The sequence below is a fragment of the Grus americana genome, chromosome 10, assembly GCF_028858705.1.
Source record: "Grus americana isolate bGruAme1 chromosome 10, bGruAme1.mat, whole genome shotgun sequence".
Classification (NCBI taxonomy): domain Eukaryota; kingdom Metazoa; phylum Chordata; class Aves; order Gruiformes; family Gruidae; genus Grus; species Grus americana.
Window position 1 is genome coordinate 9,981,224 of NC_072861.1, and position 20,139 is coordinate 10,001,362.

General features: G+C 35.2%; 1 protein-coding gene and 1 long non-coding RNA gene across 5 annotated transcripts in view; one reads left to right on the forward strand and one right to left on the reverse strand.

The window, feature by feature from the left end:
- The window catches only part of LOC129210604 (uncharacterized), a 47,063-nt gene extending 37,684 nt beyond the window's left edge, over positions 1-9,379 (forward strand). Inside the window, exons 2-3 of the long non-coding RNA XR_008578587.1 lie at positions 8,391-8,533; positions 9,254-9,379. This is a non-coding gene — a long non-coding RNA (uncharacterized LOC129210604). The remainder of the gene's footprint in view (positions 1-8,390; positions 8,534-9,253) is intronic.
- UNC13C (unc-13 homolog C) overlaps positions 1-20,139 on the reverse strand; it is a 217,713-nt gene that overhangs the window by 1,707 nt on the left and 195,867 nt on the right. For all 4 annotated transcript variants that reach the window (XM_054836497.1, XM_054836499.1, XM_054836500.1 and 1 more), the window contains 5 exons: positions 18,902-18,958; positions 17,742-17,822; positions 14,378-14,525; positions 1,424-1,516; positions 561-720 (listed from right to left, as the gene is read on the reverse strand). In XM_054836497.1, the coding sequence (XP_054692472.1) occupies positions 561-720; positions 1,424-1,516; positions 14,378-14,525; positions 17,742-17,822; positions 18,902-18,958 (539 nt within the window). The remainder of the gene's footprint in view (positions 1-560; positions 721-1,423; positions 1,517-14,377; positions 14,526-17,741; positions 17,823-18,901; positions 18,959-20,139) is intronic.

Here is a 20,139-nt window from a genome sequence, read left to right on the forward strand (position 1 = left end):
CAAAAGCAGCTTTCTGCTCAGAGACTGAGCAAGTGAACTGTCCTAGTCAGGGTGGGGGGAGGAAAACGAATCTGTTGCAGTTATGAAAGGGGAGGAGGTGCTGTGAGAAATGCTAAATTGTAAACTCCAGTTTAGGTGAAAGTTTCTTATTGCTTTAAGGATTAAATAACAGAGATAACTAATACCATTAACACGTGCACAACCTTTTACATATTTAGATATCTCAACAGTCATAAAGGCCCAGCTATCTAGCAATAATAATTAATGCTTTAATGATAACTACTTGGGCAAATAGTTTCCTAGCTGTATAAACAGTTATTCCTGTGTTAGGGAAATGAATTGTATGTTTTAACCAGCTTTTGTAAGACTGAAAGCTTAGTGGTTGTCATTCATCTTCATATAAAACAAAGATAGAAATTAATAATTTTGAAGTGATGACTCTATCTATGGACTCTGCATAGCAGCCTTAGGATGTTTTTTCCTGTTCTTAGCAGTGTAACTGCAAGAAATTCTAAGAAAATTTACGTAATATGGGCAATTAACAGACAAAAAAGACTTACAACTGGAAAGTTTCATTGTATTTTGGTGACCAGGTGTTGCTCTTTGTCTTGGTTCCATGTTTTCTTTTCTTGTCACTTAGGTTAGGACCTAACATGCAAACTTCCACAAATGGCCGGAACATAGCTGTTGTTTGCCAGTTTAGATTATTAATTGCTACAACTATAAAGAAATAAAAGAAATTAAATTAAATACAATTCCATTTGAAGAGCTCCAATTAATTATCCAGTATGACTTTGTATAGCCAGTGAGAGGTGACTTGAGCTTTCCTATAGAATACCAGTGTCTGGCAAGCCTTGGAGGAGCCTGTTCTCTGCCAAGTAAGATGTCTGAGTACTTCCAGTTAAAACAGCAGCAAATATAAACATATTTTACAAATGCTTTATATTAACAGCTCTTTTGTCTGCTACCTTCACTTAAAATATCAGCTTACACTAATCTGGGTTTCCTCTGGAATTCAGGTTGTGCATAATAAAGGCATTTTGTTAAAAATGGAACACTTTAAGTCTTGGTGCAGTCATTCACCACCCAGCTCTGCTACAGCTTTTGGAAAATTAAATTATATGCAAGCAATTCAGAAGTGTAATTTGGCACATTAGAATGTATAACTCCATGGCTTCATATAATAATTTTTAACTACCTACACAGAGATGTACAAACAGTATTTACCTGCATAGTCTTCTGCCGATGTTGAGCAAAGAAGAAGTACGATCCTAATCACTTGAAGCATACTTATAGCTTTACAAGTATTGTAATACTTAACATTTGTTATTTCAGTATTGGTATGTTTTACTCAGGATGTAGTGCTTGGGAATTTTGGACTTTGTTGTTGATTTCTTTTTAAAATTAGCTATTTGAAACTTACCTTTTACAGTGACTTTATGCTCACCAGTGCCAGGATGTGTAGAGACATCCACCTGTATAGATACCTCACCCACTGAATTATTAGTGGATTGACCTGAAATAGTAAATAGTAGGTTAGCACACTTGGTTTCTCAATACATCAAGAGAAATAGGCAGTGAAATATTGAGCGTGGTATTTTCTGTCAGAAATTTCTGACATATATCCCACATTTAAGTGGGAATCAGTTACAGGTTCATAAGTGATTTTGCCGTAGAAGCACCTGGCAATTGCAAATGTCTATGTAAAGTGCCTCAGTAAAATAAATTAAAAACCCCCTTTCATTTGGAACCTTCCATTCTGGTTGTCATTTGTTGCGTTTCCATCCTGAAATGCACAAGTTTGTCGTTTCGTCAAACTGTTTGCACGTGCACCCCAAAATCTTATTACAAGTATGCATTTGGAAAGCTATTCCTGTATTGTTATTGATGAATTCTTTGCTGGGAGTAAAGCTCTGTTAAGTCTAAGCAAACTACTAATGTTTGGCACTAGCACAGACACAGGGGTTTAAAAGAAAAAAAAAAAAGAAGGTTGTAGGGATGGCACAGGAGCCGGGAACTAAATTTTGAAAGTTTCTACCGTTGAGCACAAGTGCAGGTTCTAAGTCAATTTGCACATAATGGTTCCATAAAAAGAACTCTGGTATGTATTGAAAGGTCCTTTAATGTATCAGCTTATAACAATACAATATAAACAAAATTGGATATGTTTGCTTGTTCTTTGATTGGATGACTGTGAACTGTACGCTCGCTCCCCAGTCTAATCTCTGTGAATGATGTACTAAAGTAAATTACTACCCCTTTACAACTGGCCAGTATGTCTGTGGGTTAGCAGAGGAAAGATTCTCTCTCTTTTTTTTCTGTTCATACACAAATTCTTTACCCACTGGTTCTTAATCCGTATATGTGAGGAGAAGCAAACTTACTTCAGAAGTTTCCCAGCAGCTAATGCAAGAATTAGGGAAGGGGTGCAGCGGAGAGGGGTATCTTTTTGTAATCACGCTGGGGGAAAACGTTTTAGTGTTTTTTGTTTGTTTTTCTTGAATTAATTTATACCCAGAATACATCTATTCTTTCTTTATAGTTTTTTTCTGGATTTCACCATCAGCAGCTTCCTAGAAATGTGTTCTAGAGTGATGTTTATTGGTTGTGTTGGCATAATCTGTAATTATGTTCTCTACGCTGGTTGAACATTGCAAGGTCAATTAAATACTCTTACCCAAGCATTACTGCTTCAGAGAACAAGTTTTTTTTTCCTGACACATCAAAATATGGAAATTCAGTGCTCAATTAACTTGCTCAGAATCCTTGAACACTCTTCTGCATTTTCCAAATGTCAGGTGAGTTTAGCTTGGAATTGTCATGAATCCAGTTTTGAAGAGTAGTCAACAGTGTTTTAGCAAAACTCTACAGTGTCGATACCATAATTGGTTATAGCTGCTACTTCTGAATTGCAGGGTGTCTGTACAAATTTTGCTGCTAGATGTATTTCAGCATCAGCCAAAGGGTTTGGACTGCTTCTGACATGTGAATAGGCAATTTGTTAGACATCAGATTTTTTTAATGACAAGTTTAGTTTCAGTGGCAGCCATTAAACTTGTTGTATTTGGATAATTACTTCAAGCTGTGCTATATGGGACCTCTAAGTTGCTGAATCATTCTACATCTTGTTCACAAATAATATATAAATTTTTCAAGAACATGTACAGAAAGATAGGAATGAAATGGACTAGAAAACCTAAATAAAATCAGTGGAACAGCTTTATTTGGAAGAATAAAACAATGAATTATCTGATTGCACAGGAAAACTAGCTCTTTATTTAGGAAGAGAAAGGAAATTCTCATTTGGTCAAGGTGATATAGTTAAAGATGATTTCCTTCTCTCTTGTAAACACAGTATTTTTAGACCATATATCAATGGTAGCATAATATTGACACTGAGTTTCTGCTGCTTGAAATAAATATTTATGAATTTAAAAAAAAAAAATGTTTGGAATGCAAAGTGCTATGTAAAATTATTCTGTCCAAACCCCCAAGATTTTGAAAAAGGCTTCTTTTTCATTATACAAAATTTTTTATATAGTAAATCACAGTAGAGACTGGAGCTTCGGAAGTGTTAATGTGTCTGGTTCTTTCATATTGTGAAATTGCGCCTTTTCAAATTGTTACATACTGCATGCAATTCAACCTTAACAGGTTCTTTTTCTGATGGTGGACCTTTTAATGAATGACACTTTTGATTCCACATAAAGGTATCTTCGGCTATGAAGTTTGAGTAGAACATACTGTAACTCTGAGCCATTACTCTCTTGTTCTGATTAAAAAGCTTTTCATTGCCAAGCTGGACAGGAGAAGAGAACCAGGAATTTGCAACATGTAAATCACAGGGACACTGAATGGATAGGATAAACTGAATGTATTGAGAATGAGTACGAGAAGTTCTCAAACTTTCCTCATGAAAATTAATAATAATTTACCACTAGCTACAGTAGTAGGTGAGTCAGGCTGATCCTGAATATCACTGAAAATATCAGCCAGTGTCACTTTTTTTAGTCTTTAGCTTAAAAAAAGCCAAAACAACAAACCAAAACCCCTTTAGGAGAAATGAGGGATGTTTTGAAAGAAAACAATTAGCGTTTTAAATAACTTATACAGCAACCTGTGAGTGATGTTAATAATGGAGAGTTCTGTGTTAACGTGTAATAATGACATGTTAGATCTTACAAGGCAAAATCTATGCATCCACAAGATCAGTCTTGTTTTGTTTCTCCAACTTTAACTACACAAAGTATATCCTTGCAAAGGTCTCCTTAACTCATCTTTTTCTTTCCTTTTCCTAGCAGTCTATTATTCACAATAGTGCTCTAAGCATTACTGCAAATATATAGTGGGATTGGTCCTGTATGTAGAGTACTTTTGATATGGTTATAAAGAAATCCGTGTAAAATTTAACACGGTTTTATACTGAAAAGAGCTGATGTTAAAATGACCCTACATTTCACTGTTGCTGAGGAAACTTCCTGCAGCAGAACATCTCAGACAGCAGAGACGATTTCTGGTGGAGGCTGGAATATAAGCTTGGTTTCTCTCAGTTAGCACTCTATGCATCTTGCATTTGCGTTCTCTCTCCCTGTCTCTGACCTGCTCAACAAACTAGAGATACGATTCTAGGACATGTAAGTGTTTGCCTATATCAGCTTTTGTTGACATTTGAGAACTATGGCACTTTGTTTTAAAGTCTCTGATCTATTTCTGCTGTTTTGTGGTCTGTCTTGCTACCAGTCCTTGTAAAGTCACAGCAGGAATTAGTGATTCTGATTGCACTGTAGAAAGTCCTCTTATCCTACCACATTTAACAAGTCAATTTAGCTGGCAGGAAATACTTAGCTCTGCACGGCAGAGGAGGATTGCACTTTTCTTCCTTTAGTATGGTAATCTAACTCATTCAAAGCTTACCAAACTCACGAACAATTCTGCTTTATGTGTGAAAACTTTATGGTTGCTTATCTACTACTGCTTCTGCTCTAAACTCTGCTTTAGATTTTATTTGTTAGGTTATCAAAACCTGATGTGGATCTAGATTCATGGTCTTTTTCAGCTTGAGCTCCGGAGAACTCAGAAATGTACTATATTCCCCCCTCCTAATGCAAGAAGTTATGTGTATCTCTGTGGAGAGAATTGATTCAATTTCTGGAAGCTGGACTCTAGTAAGCAATCTACACAATGTCCAAAAGAGATCAGTGTCTATTCTCAGGTGTTTGAAAACAGAGTTCCTATTTGTATTTGAAGGGCTTTTGTACTATGTGCAGTTGTTATAATGTAATAATATATTATTTGCTTTGAAAGGAAAGCACTGAATGTTTATCGAATATAAAAAAAATATATTGTCAGATGTCCTTTACTTGAATTTACTATATTTTTTCTTCACACGATTATATTCCAGTTTTCCATGCATTCATGGTTCCTTACATTTATTGAAGGCTGAAATGACCCCTAGGTTGAGAAAGTAAACATGAATTAAATATTTTACTTTATGCAAAAGAAGTGCTTCATTAAACAGAAAAGGAATTTGACATTTACCATGCACCCATCTGACCTTACATACTAATGTGTTTTGTATCAAACCAATCAGTGCTTATATAATAATAATAAATAAGATGAGATTTGACAAAAACTTCAGGGTTTTTGTTTTGTTGGGATTTCATAATTTGCTCATTCATCAGATTCTTATTACCATGTTGACATTCTGTATTTGTCGTCTTCTAGTTGGCATGGATCTATAATAAACTTTAGATTATTCACATTGTTTCTTTCTGCCCTATTTGATCTCTCTGATTTCCCCAACTTCCATACCAAATGGAAGTGATTATTTCTTACTGAGTTTTCTTCAGTCTTTCTCTTCATACTTATTTGATCAAGTCTTTCTCTGTATGTCTACACTGCCTCGTTCTAATGTCTAGGATTCTTAATTTGTTATAGTTCTGGGACTAGACATTCTTTTAAAGACTGTCCCCTTCCTGGACTTCTGTAGTTTCTTGACTTTCCCCTCCTCTCATCCAGGCACTCTTAAAGTTGTTCTAAGTGGTGACTTTTGCAGTGTTTTTGCCCTAAAGTAGTCAAAGATAATAGCTAGGCTCTGAAACAATCTTTATTAGCTGTATTAAAAGTTCCTAAATCTATACAGGTTTACATTTTTCTCTTTTTTTTTAACTCTGGCTTTTAGGATTCAGGATTTCAAGACCTTCTTTACCTCTCCGAGGGTTAGAAATCTAGTTTAAAGGAAAAACAACTACCTCCAAACTGATCATCATGCATGCCATGATTTCAGTACCTGAGACTTAGAAAAGCTCACTAAGTTCTGTGAGCTAGGCAATAAAACCAGCTGAACTGGCAACGTTGCCCTGCAGTAACTCTGTCCTTTCCCATTTCCTAGCTAGCTGCTTAAGCATAAATCTGACCACTTATTTAAATACCCAAACTATGCTTTGACCTTATTTTCTATATAGGACATAAGAATGAAAAAACTGAACAAATATTTAGTGCCCAATGCTCCAGGAATTCTACAAGCTATGAAAGTGATCTTTTAATTCAGACAAACATTTGTCAACTTCTGATTAATGATGTCAATAAAATATATGTATTTCTGGGGTTCATCTGCTAATTTACTAGAAGACAAAAGATCAGGATGACTAATCAAGTTACTTTTCACAGGATCCTGAGGCTGTATTATTTAGAAGAAAATCTTGAGTGCGTGTTTTAACATTTTCACTTAATACGAAGAGTAAGCTAAAGCTGAATTGTTAAGAGCTGGATGTAGTAAGCTAAATGATCTCTTCTGTATGTGTGTTAGAGAAAAGGCAGGCAAGCAGGGAAACCTGCTTTGTAGTAATGATAACCACACTAACTGCAACACATGCTTTGCTTTAAGCAGTTGCTATACAAACTGTTGATAATTGTTTGTTTTGGGGGATTCTGAGATCCAAGTTCAGTTAGTTGATGACTGACTTTCAGCAACCATTCTTTCACCAGGCTGCCATGAAAAGACTGAAAAGATTTAGAAGGTTTGTATTTGATTAGAAAACATAAATGATTTATCGTAAGGACCATTTGATAAGGTATTACGGTTGACAGAAGATTCTGCAGCATTTCTAAGCCTCTCAATTTTACAAAGCCACACTATCAAAATACGTTCTCTCCTATTTGAATTTGTGTAATGTCAGACAGAGTGATATGAGGAATTCAGCGTGCGTAATATAAAAGCAGAATATTATGGTATGAGATGATGATACTGGTTTGAGTGTCACGGTGGAATCCCCGGTTTAAGGCTTTCCCCTTCATCTCTACGTAGTGTAAGCCATGCTTCAGATGATGATGGCTGGCAATTGCACAACCCCATTGTGGCCCTCTGTTATCTGTAGCCACTTGTCTGTCCATGTGGTAAGAAACCAGGGGATAAGCCAGGTTTGATCTGGGAAGGGAGTATCCAATTAGCATCATCGGGTTGTGTGTGTATATATTTATAGTCCAGCATTTTTTTATATATATATATATATATACACACCTGTAGTGAATGTTCCACTGATACCATTAAAAAGTTATTTTTTAAAACTGATGTCATGTAACTGATAGATACCAGTAGTTTGTCCTCATTTTCTTGAAGATTTAAGAGAAAATGTAATATATAACTTAATTCTAATTTAGGTGCTTTACTATTTCATTTCAGGAGTAACCAGAGAAATTTTCTGTTGTGACAGTCTCTTAAGTGAACATTCTGTAAAAACCTTACGCTTTACCAGCAGTCTGTTGTGTGGAGTTTTTTTATGTCAACTTTTAAAATATTTATTTTCTGCCACTATTCTGAATGCATTTATTTTGGTATCAACATATGCTTGAATACTTCTATGAGTTGTATTTCTGCAAGTTTCTTCATTGTTCTTATGGTTTCTGTTATTCGTTACTATACATTCCTTGTAACTGTACTGATTTCCGCAGCTTATAATGCGGGTCTGTGTTTTTTCTTTCATGAAATAAGGTTGTGTAACACACGATTGTGACCTCAATTTGAAACCACAGTGGATGAAGCAGGGATTATTTCTTGAGTTAAATTCTGTCTGAAGTATAGGTTATGAGAGAACTGTAAATGCTTTGTAGGACTTAAAGTTCTAATAGAATACAAGTACAGCTTTCAAAATATGACAGTTAGTAATACAACAGTTTTGATATGCAAAAGAGCAGGAAAAATAATCTTTTCCTTTTCCACTTATAAAAGCTGCTAAATGATTTTTATTTTATACAGTCTGATGTCATCTATCTGTGTGCCTAAACTATAGTATGTTTGCTGTTTTTGAAGTTAACTATCAGTTTAGTATTTAAATCTAATTCCATATATTTAAGAAGATAGTGATGTTCTGTTTTGCCTTGTACCATTACAGGTTGCAAAGGAACATAGAATTGAATTTTGGCTTGACAGTTGAAAAGAATTTCTCTTCATTTTTGATCATGTAATTTCCTTCCTGTGTTGGTGGCCTCACAAGATGAGTATGGAGTTACTGTTGTGATTACTCATTCTCATTAGGTAAATATTTTTTCAGTCTGCTTGTTATATCTTCTTGTTTTCAGATGCTTCTTCCCCTTTTAGCTTTCAATTGTCCAGCATAAGAACAAAGAAATCCAGTACAAATAGCTGATGTGAAAGAATAGCCTTTTCTGCAGCCATCTAAACATGCAAGTGGGGATTATAGTATGAGCTCCATGTTGGCAGATAGGTATTGATCTTTCTGCTTAAGCAATACAAGCTCTAAAGTCAAGGTAAAAACATATATTGCAGTCCTGCCACTATGGATTGCTGTGTCATGTACTTTACAGTAACGTTCTCTAATGAGGTTTATAAAACTAAGCTACTATACATGGTTAAGAAAAAAATATTTCTCTGACTATTTCTGGTAAGTAACCATTTTGCATACAACAGTGGCATTTACTTTGGAGAAATTATTGGGTAATAAATGAAGCAAATTCAAGACACTGTAATGTTTGAGGTGGTCTTTTTATGTAGTTTGTTAAAACTCAAATCATATTAATCCAAATGTTATGAGAGTTGATGCTAATGAAATGTAAACATTCACAATACATGCTATAGTTTATTAAATTACTGAAGATTTAAGGCAGTTGCTAAACTAAATTGAAGCTATAAATCTTTAATTTTGATATCCTTTAAATTAAGTAGTCTAAAAGGTGACAATATAACTTAATTCAATAAGAAGGTGAATGCCAGGCTGAAATTTCTCTCTTTTTTTAGGAATGAATTTTGACAACTGTCACTAGGACTGGGCTGAGCTTTGAGTAACAGTAAGTCAAATATACCATAGAGTAGGAAAGTTTGTACAGTAGGCCAATAGATATGGGATGTAGTTTTATTTCAGTGTTCTGAGTCTGTTCCTTCTCTTCTGAAATACAGAAATAAGAGTTTGTTCTTTGGATTTTATAGTTTTGTCTTGATTGTGAAATTGTGGTTGAATTTAGCTCGTTTAGTTAAAATTTAGCTTGTCCTGCCCGAACCTAAAATGTGACCTTTTTGTCTAGAGTTGATGAAGGCTGACAACTTGTATAAATACATCAGTGTACAAATACATGGTCTTTTGCAGAAACCTTTGAGCTTTCCTTGATGATATTCTGTGCTGGCTGGCTGGCTGCCATAGAGCTGTTGGCCGGACATGGTGTGTTTTAGCCATACAGCACTGAACCACCAAGTCTTGCAACTGAACAGGGTTTTATAGGTCAGGCTTGGTAGCGTGCTACTGTTCTACAACTGATTCATGCTTGGTACAAGTGTAGTGTGCACAAACAATTGTTTGGTCACAAAAGTTGATGAAAACAATCCATAGTATAGTCTGAATTTACGCTGAACTTAGAGGAGGAAAATCACTTTTACAGTATGAGCTAATGTATATTTATTAGCTGATAAAAGTCCAAAGGAAACAGAATCAGTCGAGATCTGAACCTCAGGGAATCTGCTTGGTCTGCTGATGTTATGAGATTCTCCCCTGGCTGTGTTTTATATGCTCTTTGAAGAGGTATCAATGATCATATAGTGTGTAAAATACTAGTCACTCAGGCTTTGAAATGCAGTTCTTCACTGCATTCAGGTTTTCCAAATCCTTTAGGTCTATATCAGTGTCTGTTTTGGAGACTCCGAAAGTGATTTGTTTCGTGAAATAGTTCTTGGCAGTGCTACCACTAGTGTATGGTTGAGTAAGAAGAAAACACAGATCCAGAAGAATGTGCTTACTTCAGGCACTGCAGAATCACCTGGACACCTTCTGATTAATATTAAATGTGAACTTCAGGTAAGTGGAACGAAATTTGGTTAGCAGCTTATAATTCATTGTATGTAAAACTGTAAAAGTTTTCCTACCAAACAATACTGATAATTTATTTGCAAAAGAGAATGGTGCTCTACAAGTTTTACATTTGTGGGTTGGGATTAAAATAGACTAAGTGCTGGCAGGTTCTGCTTATTTTTCTGGAAATAAAATTCCTTTTTTTTTTTTTTATACCAAGGGACAAACATAGATAATCTTCCCCTTTACTATCATATTGATACTAATGTTAAAATCTGTAAATCATGTAGATTGCAGCAGTATTTAATTTCCAAACAAGCTGAAAGTCCGTGGAAGATCTGGGATAGCAATCAGAGAAGAGACAAACCTCTCTCTGCTCCTGTGCCAGGCGGAAAGACAGATGTTTAACTATGATAGCATATGACAGAACTTAAGCTATGCTGCTAAGTATGCTAATCTGATATCTGTATTGTCTAATAAATAAAGTTGATGCAGACAACATTTATCTTTCATTTTCATAGTGTGGTTGGTTACAGATTTGTTTTCACAACACTGAATGAGGATTCAATTTACAACTTTCATCATATTCCTTTTAAAATGGCAAATCATTATATGGAGGAAAAAACCCAACAAAACAAAAAAAAGTAATATTGTCAGTTATTAAAAAGTTACTGCTAGTTTACACTCAGTATTGTTTACTTATTCAAACACTCTTCTCTCTTGAAAATAGTCTTGAGAGTCTGCAGTGGTGCTTTGAAAAGGAAAAATCATAAGAGTAATATTATGGTACTTAAATTTATTAGTCCTGACTGTGTGATAATCTGGTTTTAAATCATATGTCCCTAACAATATAGCCTCCTGATGTATTTGCAAATGGCAATAAGAGTTTAGCTTTCAAGTATTTAGTGTATTGAAATCACCACGTGAAAAACTGCGCATCCCAAATTGCTGTGCTTCCAGGAAACTCTTTAGGAATATTTAGGCACAAATACTGGGAATGAAAACTCTAGTTCAGGCAATCATCCTGGTTTAGAAATGGTGCAAAAGCATATTCTTGGATAATTTTGGTTATTCCTACTGAACTTGACCCTGCTTGTACGTGGTTACTCAAGGGCCATAACATACACTTTTACATTGCTATTGTGCTTTCTAGGGGTTAAGATGTAACTCCACCTCCTCACGCCAAACAAATAAATTTTGCCCTTCAGGTTTTTAGAAACACTGCAGTTTCATCATGGCAAATGAAAAAGTATCTTCACCTGTGCTTAAAAGTAAGCCTGATTGTTGTCTGATTCTAGTAGTCACTACAGGAAAACTGACCATCCTAGAGATAATTAAGAACATTATCTAACTTCTGCAATGTTGCCATGGAACCTGAAAATTTTGATTAAAAAAAGCTAACATTTTTGCTTTCATGTAGCTGAGGCTCTGGATTTGCAAGGGATATGTCAATTGATTTAGGAACTGCTGTTGAAACTATTTGTTCAAGATATAACATCTGTTGAAGAGACTTGAGAATAATCAGAAAGTAAGAATATATGAGGAGGGTTTTTTTTATAATGTGTTTTCAGGTGACTAACAAGTGAAGGTTCTCAGTTAAATAGTTACTTCAGACCAAAAGAACTTGTCAACTGTTTGTAGACAGGTTCTTCTGTTGGCAAAAGTCCTTGAAGACAAGCCTAGAAAACTGTTATTAATTTCTTACTGTGATGTGTATGGGTGACTCGTAAATTCCAGTTCAAGGTCTTTGCAGAATTAGGAACATGGAAGTATCAGTAACATTCCCTCTAATCATGCTAAGTTCTGTTAGCAAATAACTGGTGTCTACCTTCTAAACAGTTATTTCTGAGTAATTTGAATTTAAAAAAATTTTTTTTTGAGTTCTCAGATCCTTTAAATAAGAGTAAAGAGTTGAGATCAAAATTATGTCATGGTAATAGTAACTTCATAAGTTAAAATAAGATTCATAAGCTAAAAAGAAGTAATGAACAAAAAGGGAAGATTAGTTTTTGAAATGAAAATTTTATCTACAGTCATAGTTGCTATTGAATATGCTATTTCCTTTAAATTTAAAGTATTCTTTTTTCCATTACTTTGAGTTTAACTACATCCAGCTGTCTATCAATTATGGATTGGTTACATGTACAAATCTGAGAACAGATATAAATCTACTTCAGAGAAAGTTTCTGATTTGCAAACAGGGTTACTTTAAATGCTAATAATACTGCTACAGTTGTGAGGCTGGAGGTCATAATGAGGTTTGTAGTTCTTTTAAATGAGACATTAAAGGATGATGAAAAGCTATGAGTCACTTTTCCTCAACTTTCATTCCCAGTGGCTACACTTCTGATAATACTTGGTGGGCAAATATACGCATGCTAATGTGTGCACAGAAATGAACACAGACCTCAGGCTGAAATCATGATGAAAATCAGAACATTCAAGTTTGTGATTCAGGACTTATAATGGATCTTCGCTTATGGCTACAACCTGGATAACTTTTTCTCCTGAGGTTACAATGAAAGTATGCATAAGGAAAAGCAAAATATACTAGTAATTAATAATTTTCTGCCTAAATTAATATCTTTTTTGAAAGGGGGGGGAAGAATCTATTCCTTAATATATTAGAGTTTTATAGCAATTTTCTCACTTGAAATGTATGAATTATTAACAGAGATCCTCAGTCTAATATGGAAGCTGACTAGGAAAGCATTCCTTGGCACTAATCTTGGGGCAAGCTGCAAAACTAATGCTCTTTATACTGTGAATAACATACTGTAATTCAGAGGTACAAGCAATTGATTTCAGCTTAACTGTCCAATTAAAACTTTTCTGATTCTCATGAGTGGGAGCAAGGTAATTCTTTATAGATCAGCAAATTATATTCCTTCCCAAAGACAGTAAGTTGTGGACAGGCTATTTTTACAAAGGTCCATTATATTCAACATAAATCTAGTATAGATTAAGATTATGCAAAAATTTGCAGTTCTAGAATGAAGAAACTGTTCAGCTTGGAATATAATGCACATTACCTATATAAAGCAGTTCCTGTATGTACTGTAGAAGAAAACACTGTCCTACATTGGTAAGAAAAATGGTAAGAAATAGCTTCTTTTTGAAAATGGATGGAATCTTTGGCTAAAAATATAACCCTGAACTCTTGGTCTTTTACTGAAACCATGGAAAGTCCTCTTCTGAAATACACCATTAACGAATGGTGTATATATATTTTAAATGAAGAGGTCTTTGTGTTTCAATTTTTGGGTGGCACTACACCAAAATTCTAGAGCAGGAAGTGGCTTCAGTGTTGCTGATGTCCAGATTCAAAGTACACCTAATTATGATGTTCTTGCACATTCTCTGCCTTGGATTGCTTTTGGGAAAGTATCAAAATTTTGAATTTTTATAAGTGGTCATAAAAAATTATGTGACATTTTCAGCAGGATTGTTTTGAATCTGAATTCTGAAATGCACAAAGGAAAAAAATCTAGACAGGGAAAATAATGCTGTATTTTACCCAACAGAAACCTTCTATTCCTTGTGAATCCACAGATAACCTGCTAGCAGAAGTAGTGTGGGTTTTGTAATGTTGAATCAGTGTGCTATGTTAAGGACATGTTGCTCACAATTTATTGTTCTTAATCCCAAAAGGAAACATTAAGGGCTATATCATGCTTTTTGCAGTTATTTGTCATTAATAATCTCCAGCTCTGAAAGTATCTAAAGCTGCCAGTGTACTCTATGAATTTACCCTGTTTCCGCAATTATAATATGTACTCTCTGGTATGGCCTCTACAGCCCTGTTTGTGTGGAGTGCTCTCTAAATGACCTTGATATTCAGTGTTCGTATAGAGCTATGGGACCTATTCTTTGTGTGAAGTGACAGGCTGATAAAAGCACTATCCTCAGATAAGCTCCATCGATTGACAACAGCAGTTAATATGGGGTAAGATCACATGGGCAAAGTTGTGACAATAAACTCCAGAATACCACAGTGTTTGGAGAATATGATTGGCAACCAATCATTTAAAATATTTAAAATAGAATTTGATGCATTTACATTTCTCTTACAGATCACTTACTTTGAGATGTCTGAGTGTCTATAAACTTCTTTATCAAGGCGTCAGTAGTTTGTGTGTAAAGGCTAAGAGCATATCTCAGGGAGTATAGGTCTGGACTCTTTTCCAGGAAATTCTTTTTCAGCCCACTTCCTCCAGCATGGAAGTATTGCTAAAATGAAAAACAAATACAGTTGTGGAGAGGCAAATTATCTGAGAGTTTCAGACATACAATTGTAAGTAAAATTCTTACACAAACTTTTACAAAGAACACCTGGCATGTGTGGTTAGATAATAGCAGTTGCAATAACTGTCATCATCTCTACTACAGAGCTTCTTTCCAAAGGTAAAAAATTAAGAATTGTGGGAAGAAAAAAAAATACAAAATTCTAATTTTGGGCTTCATGATCTCAAGTATTTATATGTCAAAACTGGAGATACATATTTTTTTTTGCAGGTTTTTTTTTTACATTGTAGAGAAATGGAATGGGTTTTAATTCTTTATCTAAAAAAAAAATCTCTAAAATCAAGGTATGGTTAACAGCACAAGTACAGAATATATTCTTTCTGAAGGAAGGGGGAATTTTTAAAAAATTTTTCATGAGAAGATCCTATAATATGAAATTTTGAATTAGCGTTGCATTGTAATTGTGCCTAGAATTATGATTCTGCTTTGGGAAATTATTAGAACTTCCATGGTTATTATCTCTTTTGATTCCTATTTTGACCTGTTTTACTATGGATATGCTGAAAATATACCATCCTTGACTTGGCCACATTAGGGTTTCCTGGACTGTGAAAGGAAGAGGATGGAAGAGAAAAGCAGCTCAGTGGTTGGTGCTGCCCTTGAACATGCAGAGTAAATTTCATCCTCCAAAACAGGATTTCCTTTGGGGCAGAACAAAGGACTCTTATGAATGATGCAGCATTAAACAGTGACACTAGGCGTGCTTCCTGCAAACCTCAGCTGGGGACAGATCTTCACTCTGCAAGCAGTTGCACCAGTGTAGAGATTACTGCCAGCTGTGTATCAAGGCATGTCTACAAGCCACCATCCTTCCTTTTGCTGTCTCATTTACACTGATAATTTGAGTGTTCCCTCCCTTCTTTCATGAAAAATAAATGTAAATAAAAGCTAAATTAGCATAAATACTTTAATGAAAAGATGACTTCTGATCTACTGGCACAGCTAGATTTGGAACAAAATCTATGTTCACCAGTTTGATGCCATGCTGACTATGAAAAATATTGCAATTATTATTTTCTCTAAGATGTTATACAAGACACTGATTGATAAACTAATGCACGTAAGCTACAAAGGAAAGATATATTTGCTACACAAGTTTAAAACCAGTATTTTGTTCAAACATGTTGCAAAATGTTTTCCAATCTACATTACAATTCTCAGCCTCAAGATTGATGTATAAAGCTCCCATTAATAGCTAATTAGTAAACACAAACACTGTTTTTCAGGAAAACACTGTGACTACTTGATGACATGCAGTATTGGTACGCAACATTAGTCCACTCAGTAGAGGGAGTGTTGGGAATGAAGTAGGATCTATTGTTCCTGCATTTTTGGAGTGTTGCCACAGGAATACATGCAAAATATACATTTCAGTTCATGTACATACATGTATGCTAAATGCTTTATCCTAAGTATATCCATGACAAAGCAGACCTACAGTCCATACATGCTCATTGCACATTAGTCTATACATTTCACCTTCCACTTCTCAAGATTTTTGCAGGCTGTGAAACATAAATGTACTTTGCATAACAGAGTCATTATTTATCTTTCAGTGTTGACAGCTACTGATTGTTACAGGGAAAAAAACCAAAGGATTGGAAGTCAAGCTGAGAAGTTTTATATTGTTTTAATCCTATATGGGCAGTTAATGACACTTTACGAGGTTCTGACTAAATCACCGTTGTTTTCTCATCATTATGTACTAACATGAAATGTGTCTTTCCAAGCACATTATTTCATACTATCTGTTCCAAAGAAATCTCTGTTGTCTTAATTGTTTAAAAGCATATTCATGATTTCACCAAGGATCTTAATCTATAGGCAAATACTGAAATCTGTTAGTATTTCCTGACAGTTACTGTGATTTTCTATTAGTTGTGTGTCCCAATAAAATGTCATCTGCAGCTACAAAGGACACCCTCCCCACCCCCCATCCCCCCCCCTCCCCATCCCCCCTCCTCCTTCCCACCTGCCACCCCTCTCCCTCCTTCCCCTCCCACCTCCCCAACCACCCCCCTCCAAAACCCCTCCCGATAATGCTATGCCACTGACTTACTTACAATTTGAAAAATTTGCTTTAACTTCAGAAACCAAAAAAAAAAAAAAAACCCCAACAAGAAAAGTGACTTTGTTAATCTCTACCATTTAGGAGAATAACGCAATAGCTATAAGATGAGTGAAAGTTAAAGTTTTCAGAACATTTCATCTGGCCCTTTCATCCTTCCAGAGAGGGCAAATCTTTGAGTTACTTTATCAATTACCAATAAATTAATTTGTATTTCTAGTAATGAGATCAGCACCAGGTAAGGTTGGATGGATTGTCTCTATTATGGCTCCTTCAAAAATCTAATGATGTAAAACATTTATACTGTAATGCTAAGATTTTTCTAAAGTAGTTTTATGCATTACCAATATCTGCATCAACAAGATGCTAGTAATGCATAAAAAGTAATTTATTTGGAAGTGTTTTTAACAGGGCTGTGATGAATGTAATTTTTTGTTTTCACTAAAAACTTTCACTGAAAAGGGACCAATGTGTAGAATAATTAAATGGCATCTTTAAATTAAATCAAATTATTTAGGAGTGACATTAAATTAGGTGGTGAATTCCAAACTGCAAAAAGTTGATAAATTCAACTGGACATTGAATTTGAAATAGTGCAATAATACCATTTAAAATGCATGGTATTAAAAGCCTTGGTTTCTGGTGTGCTGTAAAAAAACCCCACGTGTTGTACATGCTTGCAGGAGAGTGCAGCTAGCAACTTTTCAGGCTCAGTGCCTCCTTTGGGGGGAAAGGAGGCTATGCTGCAACATAATATAAGCATTTAGCCCAGCTGCTTCATTTGCTCTAACTCTAAAACTGTAAAGAAACACAAGAATCAGATAAGCTTTGGCCACTAATTCCTTTAATGGACTATGGTGTCTCTGCAATTAAGAATAATTTTTCTAACCTTTCTGCAAGAAGACTATTAGACATTTGCTTTCAATTCCATACAAGGAGCTTAGGATCGAATGGTTCTTGACATATTAAAGGGATCTTTATGATTCTAAGGGACCATTCTATGTAAGAATCTGTTGTTTGTGTCAATCATGTTCTTGGTCATGAACACAGAACAGAAACATGTAAAGCGGTACCTTTATAGTAGCTAGTGCCACTTCCATTATCGCACACTGCCTCAGGGTCAGGCTCCTGGCTTCCTCTCGAGTCACGTGGTCCTGCAAAGCAAAGTAAGACTGCCGTTGATTTTGAAAGAAAGACAGTATTGTGGCCTGTCTATTCTTGGAAAAACAAACCTGCCAAATGCCCTCAAGCCCCTATGATTAACAGGGTTTTATTCAACTTCAGACCTCTTTTATAACAAATTATAACCTAGAGCAGTCATGTTGTTTCTTGAAAACAGACACTGTAAGGAAAAAGATCCAATGTTTAATATTGAGCATCTGTGTAGCTTTATTTCTTTTCCTAGGATGTATTATTTCTCTGTTTTAGGGGGCAGGGAAAAGGTTAAATTTTAAGTTTAAATAATTATATTAGATGATACTGAGGGAATTAATTTTATTAATGAACCTGACAGTGTAACTAATGGTTGTTAGTGCCCCATGATTTTAAAAAAAAAAAAGTTTCCTATTGGAACATAAGTTCATACAGTGAGTACATGCCTGTGCAATCTTTGTCTAAAATAAGCATCCTGTGATTTAATTAGGCAACAGTTTAACTCCTCTAAAACTGAGCACTTAGAAGCAAAAATTACCACATTTCTGCCCAAATCTGAAATCCTAATGGCAAAATTGATTGGCAAACAACTGGCGTCAACAGCATATGTCTAAGCTCTCCATCAGGTGTATTATGGACTTCAGTAACAGTGCTGATGAATTTATTGCAGAGGTATATGCTATGTTTCAATATGTACCATAAATAATATGCAGAAACAAAAGACTATTATTCTCACCTTAGAGGTTTTTTTTCAGAACTGGTCCCAGAAGGAACACAATGATCTCATAATTTATTTTTTTGTGATGTTTAATGCTTATAAGGCCTAGTTGTGCAATATGGGAATGACATCTTCTTGACCCATCTGTTGAGCACTTTACCATATAAGCATACAGTCTCTTAGTTCGGTTTTGATGAGACTGTGAAATCATTACTCACCTATGAATACTTACTGCCATATTCAATCTTAGTATAGTAAATAAGCACAAGAATGAGGCATGAGGCTTGGCCTCACAGTCACTAATATTTCATCTATTTTTTTTCATTAGAGCAAGCCATTCACAGCTTCATTTGGCTCCATTACCTTGAGCTTTGACAGTTGTCCAAGATCTTTGGCTGCACTGAATATCATCTGGGGCCCCTGTAATCACATTGAAAATTCAGGAAACAGACTCGCTACAGTGTGTTTGTTTTTTATGTCAACATGATCTTATTTTCTGCTAGGACATTAGCCAAAGTCACTGTTTTGCAAGCAAAATGAAAATTTCAATTACACATGAGACATACTTTCATTCAGTTGATAAGGCCAGGTAGTTGAATGCCTGCAGCATGATTCCCCCAGTATCCTATACTTGATACGAATATTGCGTATTCTGTTGATATTGATTTTGTGTGCCCCTGTCTGCTATCTGATTTTTGTATTTCATATTTTTTAAGCTAAGGCTGGGATTATTCTTACACAGTGTGTCAATTAGATATTTGTCCATAATCATAGCTCTCAGCTGCTATGCTGATACAAACAATCATAATGGGAAGTGAGCAGCCCTGAGGAACTGCAAAAGCTTAACTGTCTACAGCAAAATCCTCAGCTGAGTAACACACAGCATCATGGCATACTGTTAAGTCAAAGCCTTTTTTCTTTTTTTTTTTTCTTTTTTAAAGAAAAGATACTAAAGTGCTGTGAAGTTAAACCAATATTTTACTATAGTCAAATCCTGGCATGGTACCAAGGGCCAATGCCTACATGTTTGTCAGACAAACAGAATCCTACTGGCATTCTATGCTCACATTTTTTATCACAATTACTCCAAGAAATATAATTATTCGTGCAGTTACTTGGCAGTTCAGTAAGACATAGTTCTGAATGTCTGGATTTCAGGGGGGGAAAAAAAAAAGTCCAACTTACATAGCAGAATACAGAACAATTTTTCCTTAGTCTTCCTGTTCCAAAAGGTTTCAGTTTCAAGAAATTTGCTTCTGTATGGTTCAATTGCAAAAGTTGTAATATAGAACTGCAGCTTAAATTTTTCATTATTTATTAGTAGTGAGAATGGTAGGGTAAATATGACAAAAAATAAACCCTGCTTCCGAATGATATCTGTGCCTCTCACCCTCAAAGAGAAAGTAGTGTTCAAGGCTACAAACGAGAAACATCTCTCTTACAGTATCCTACTTTTCATTGATCTTGTTTAATTGTGTGTTCAACAGAAAATAGAAGTAGCAAAATCAATGCAACTAGCTATACACCTTTCACCATGCCTGCCAACTGGGACACTTTGTATAGAGGTGACCACTAGTGAAAACCCAACAGCTGGTGAAGTG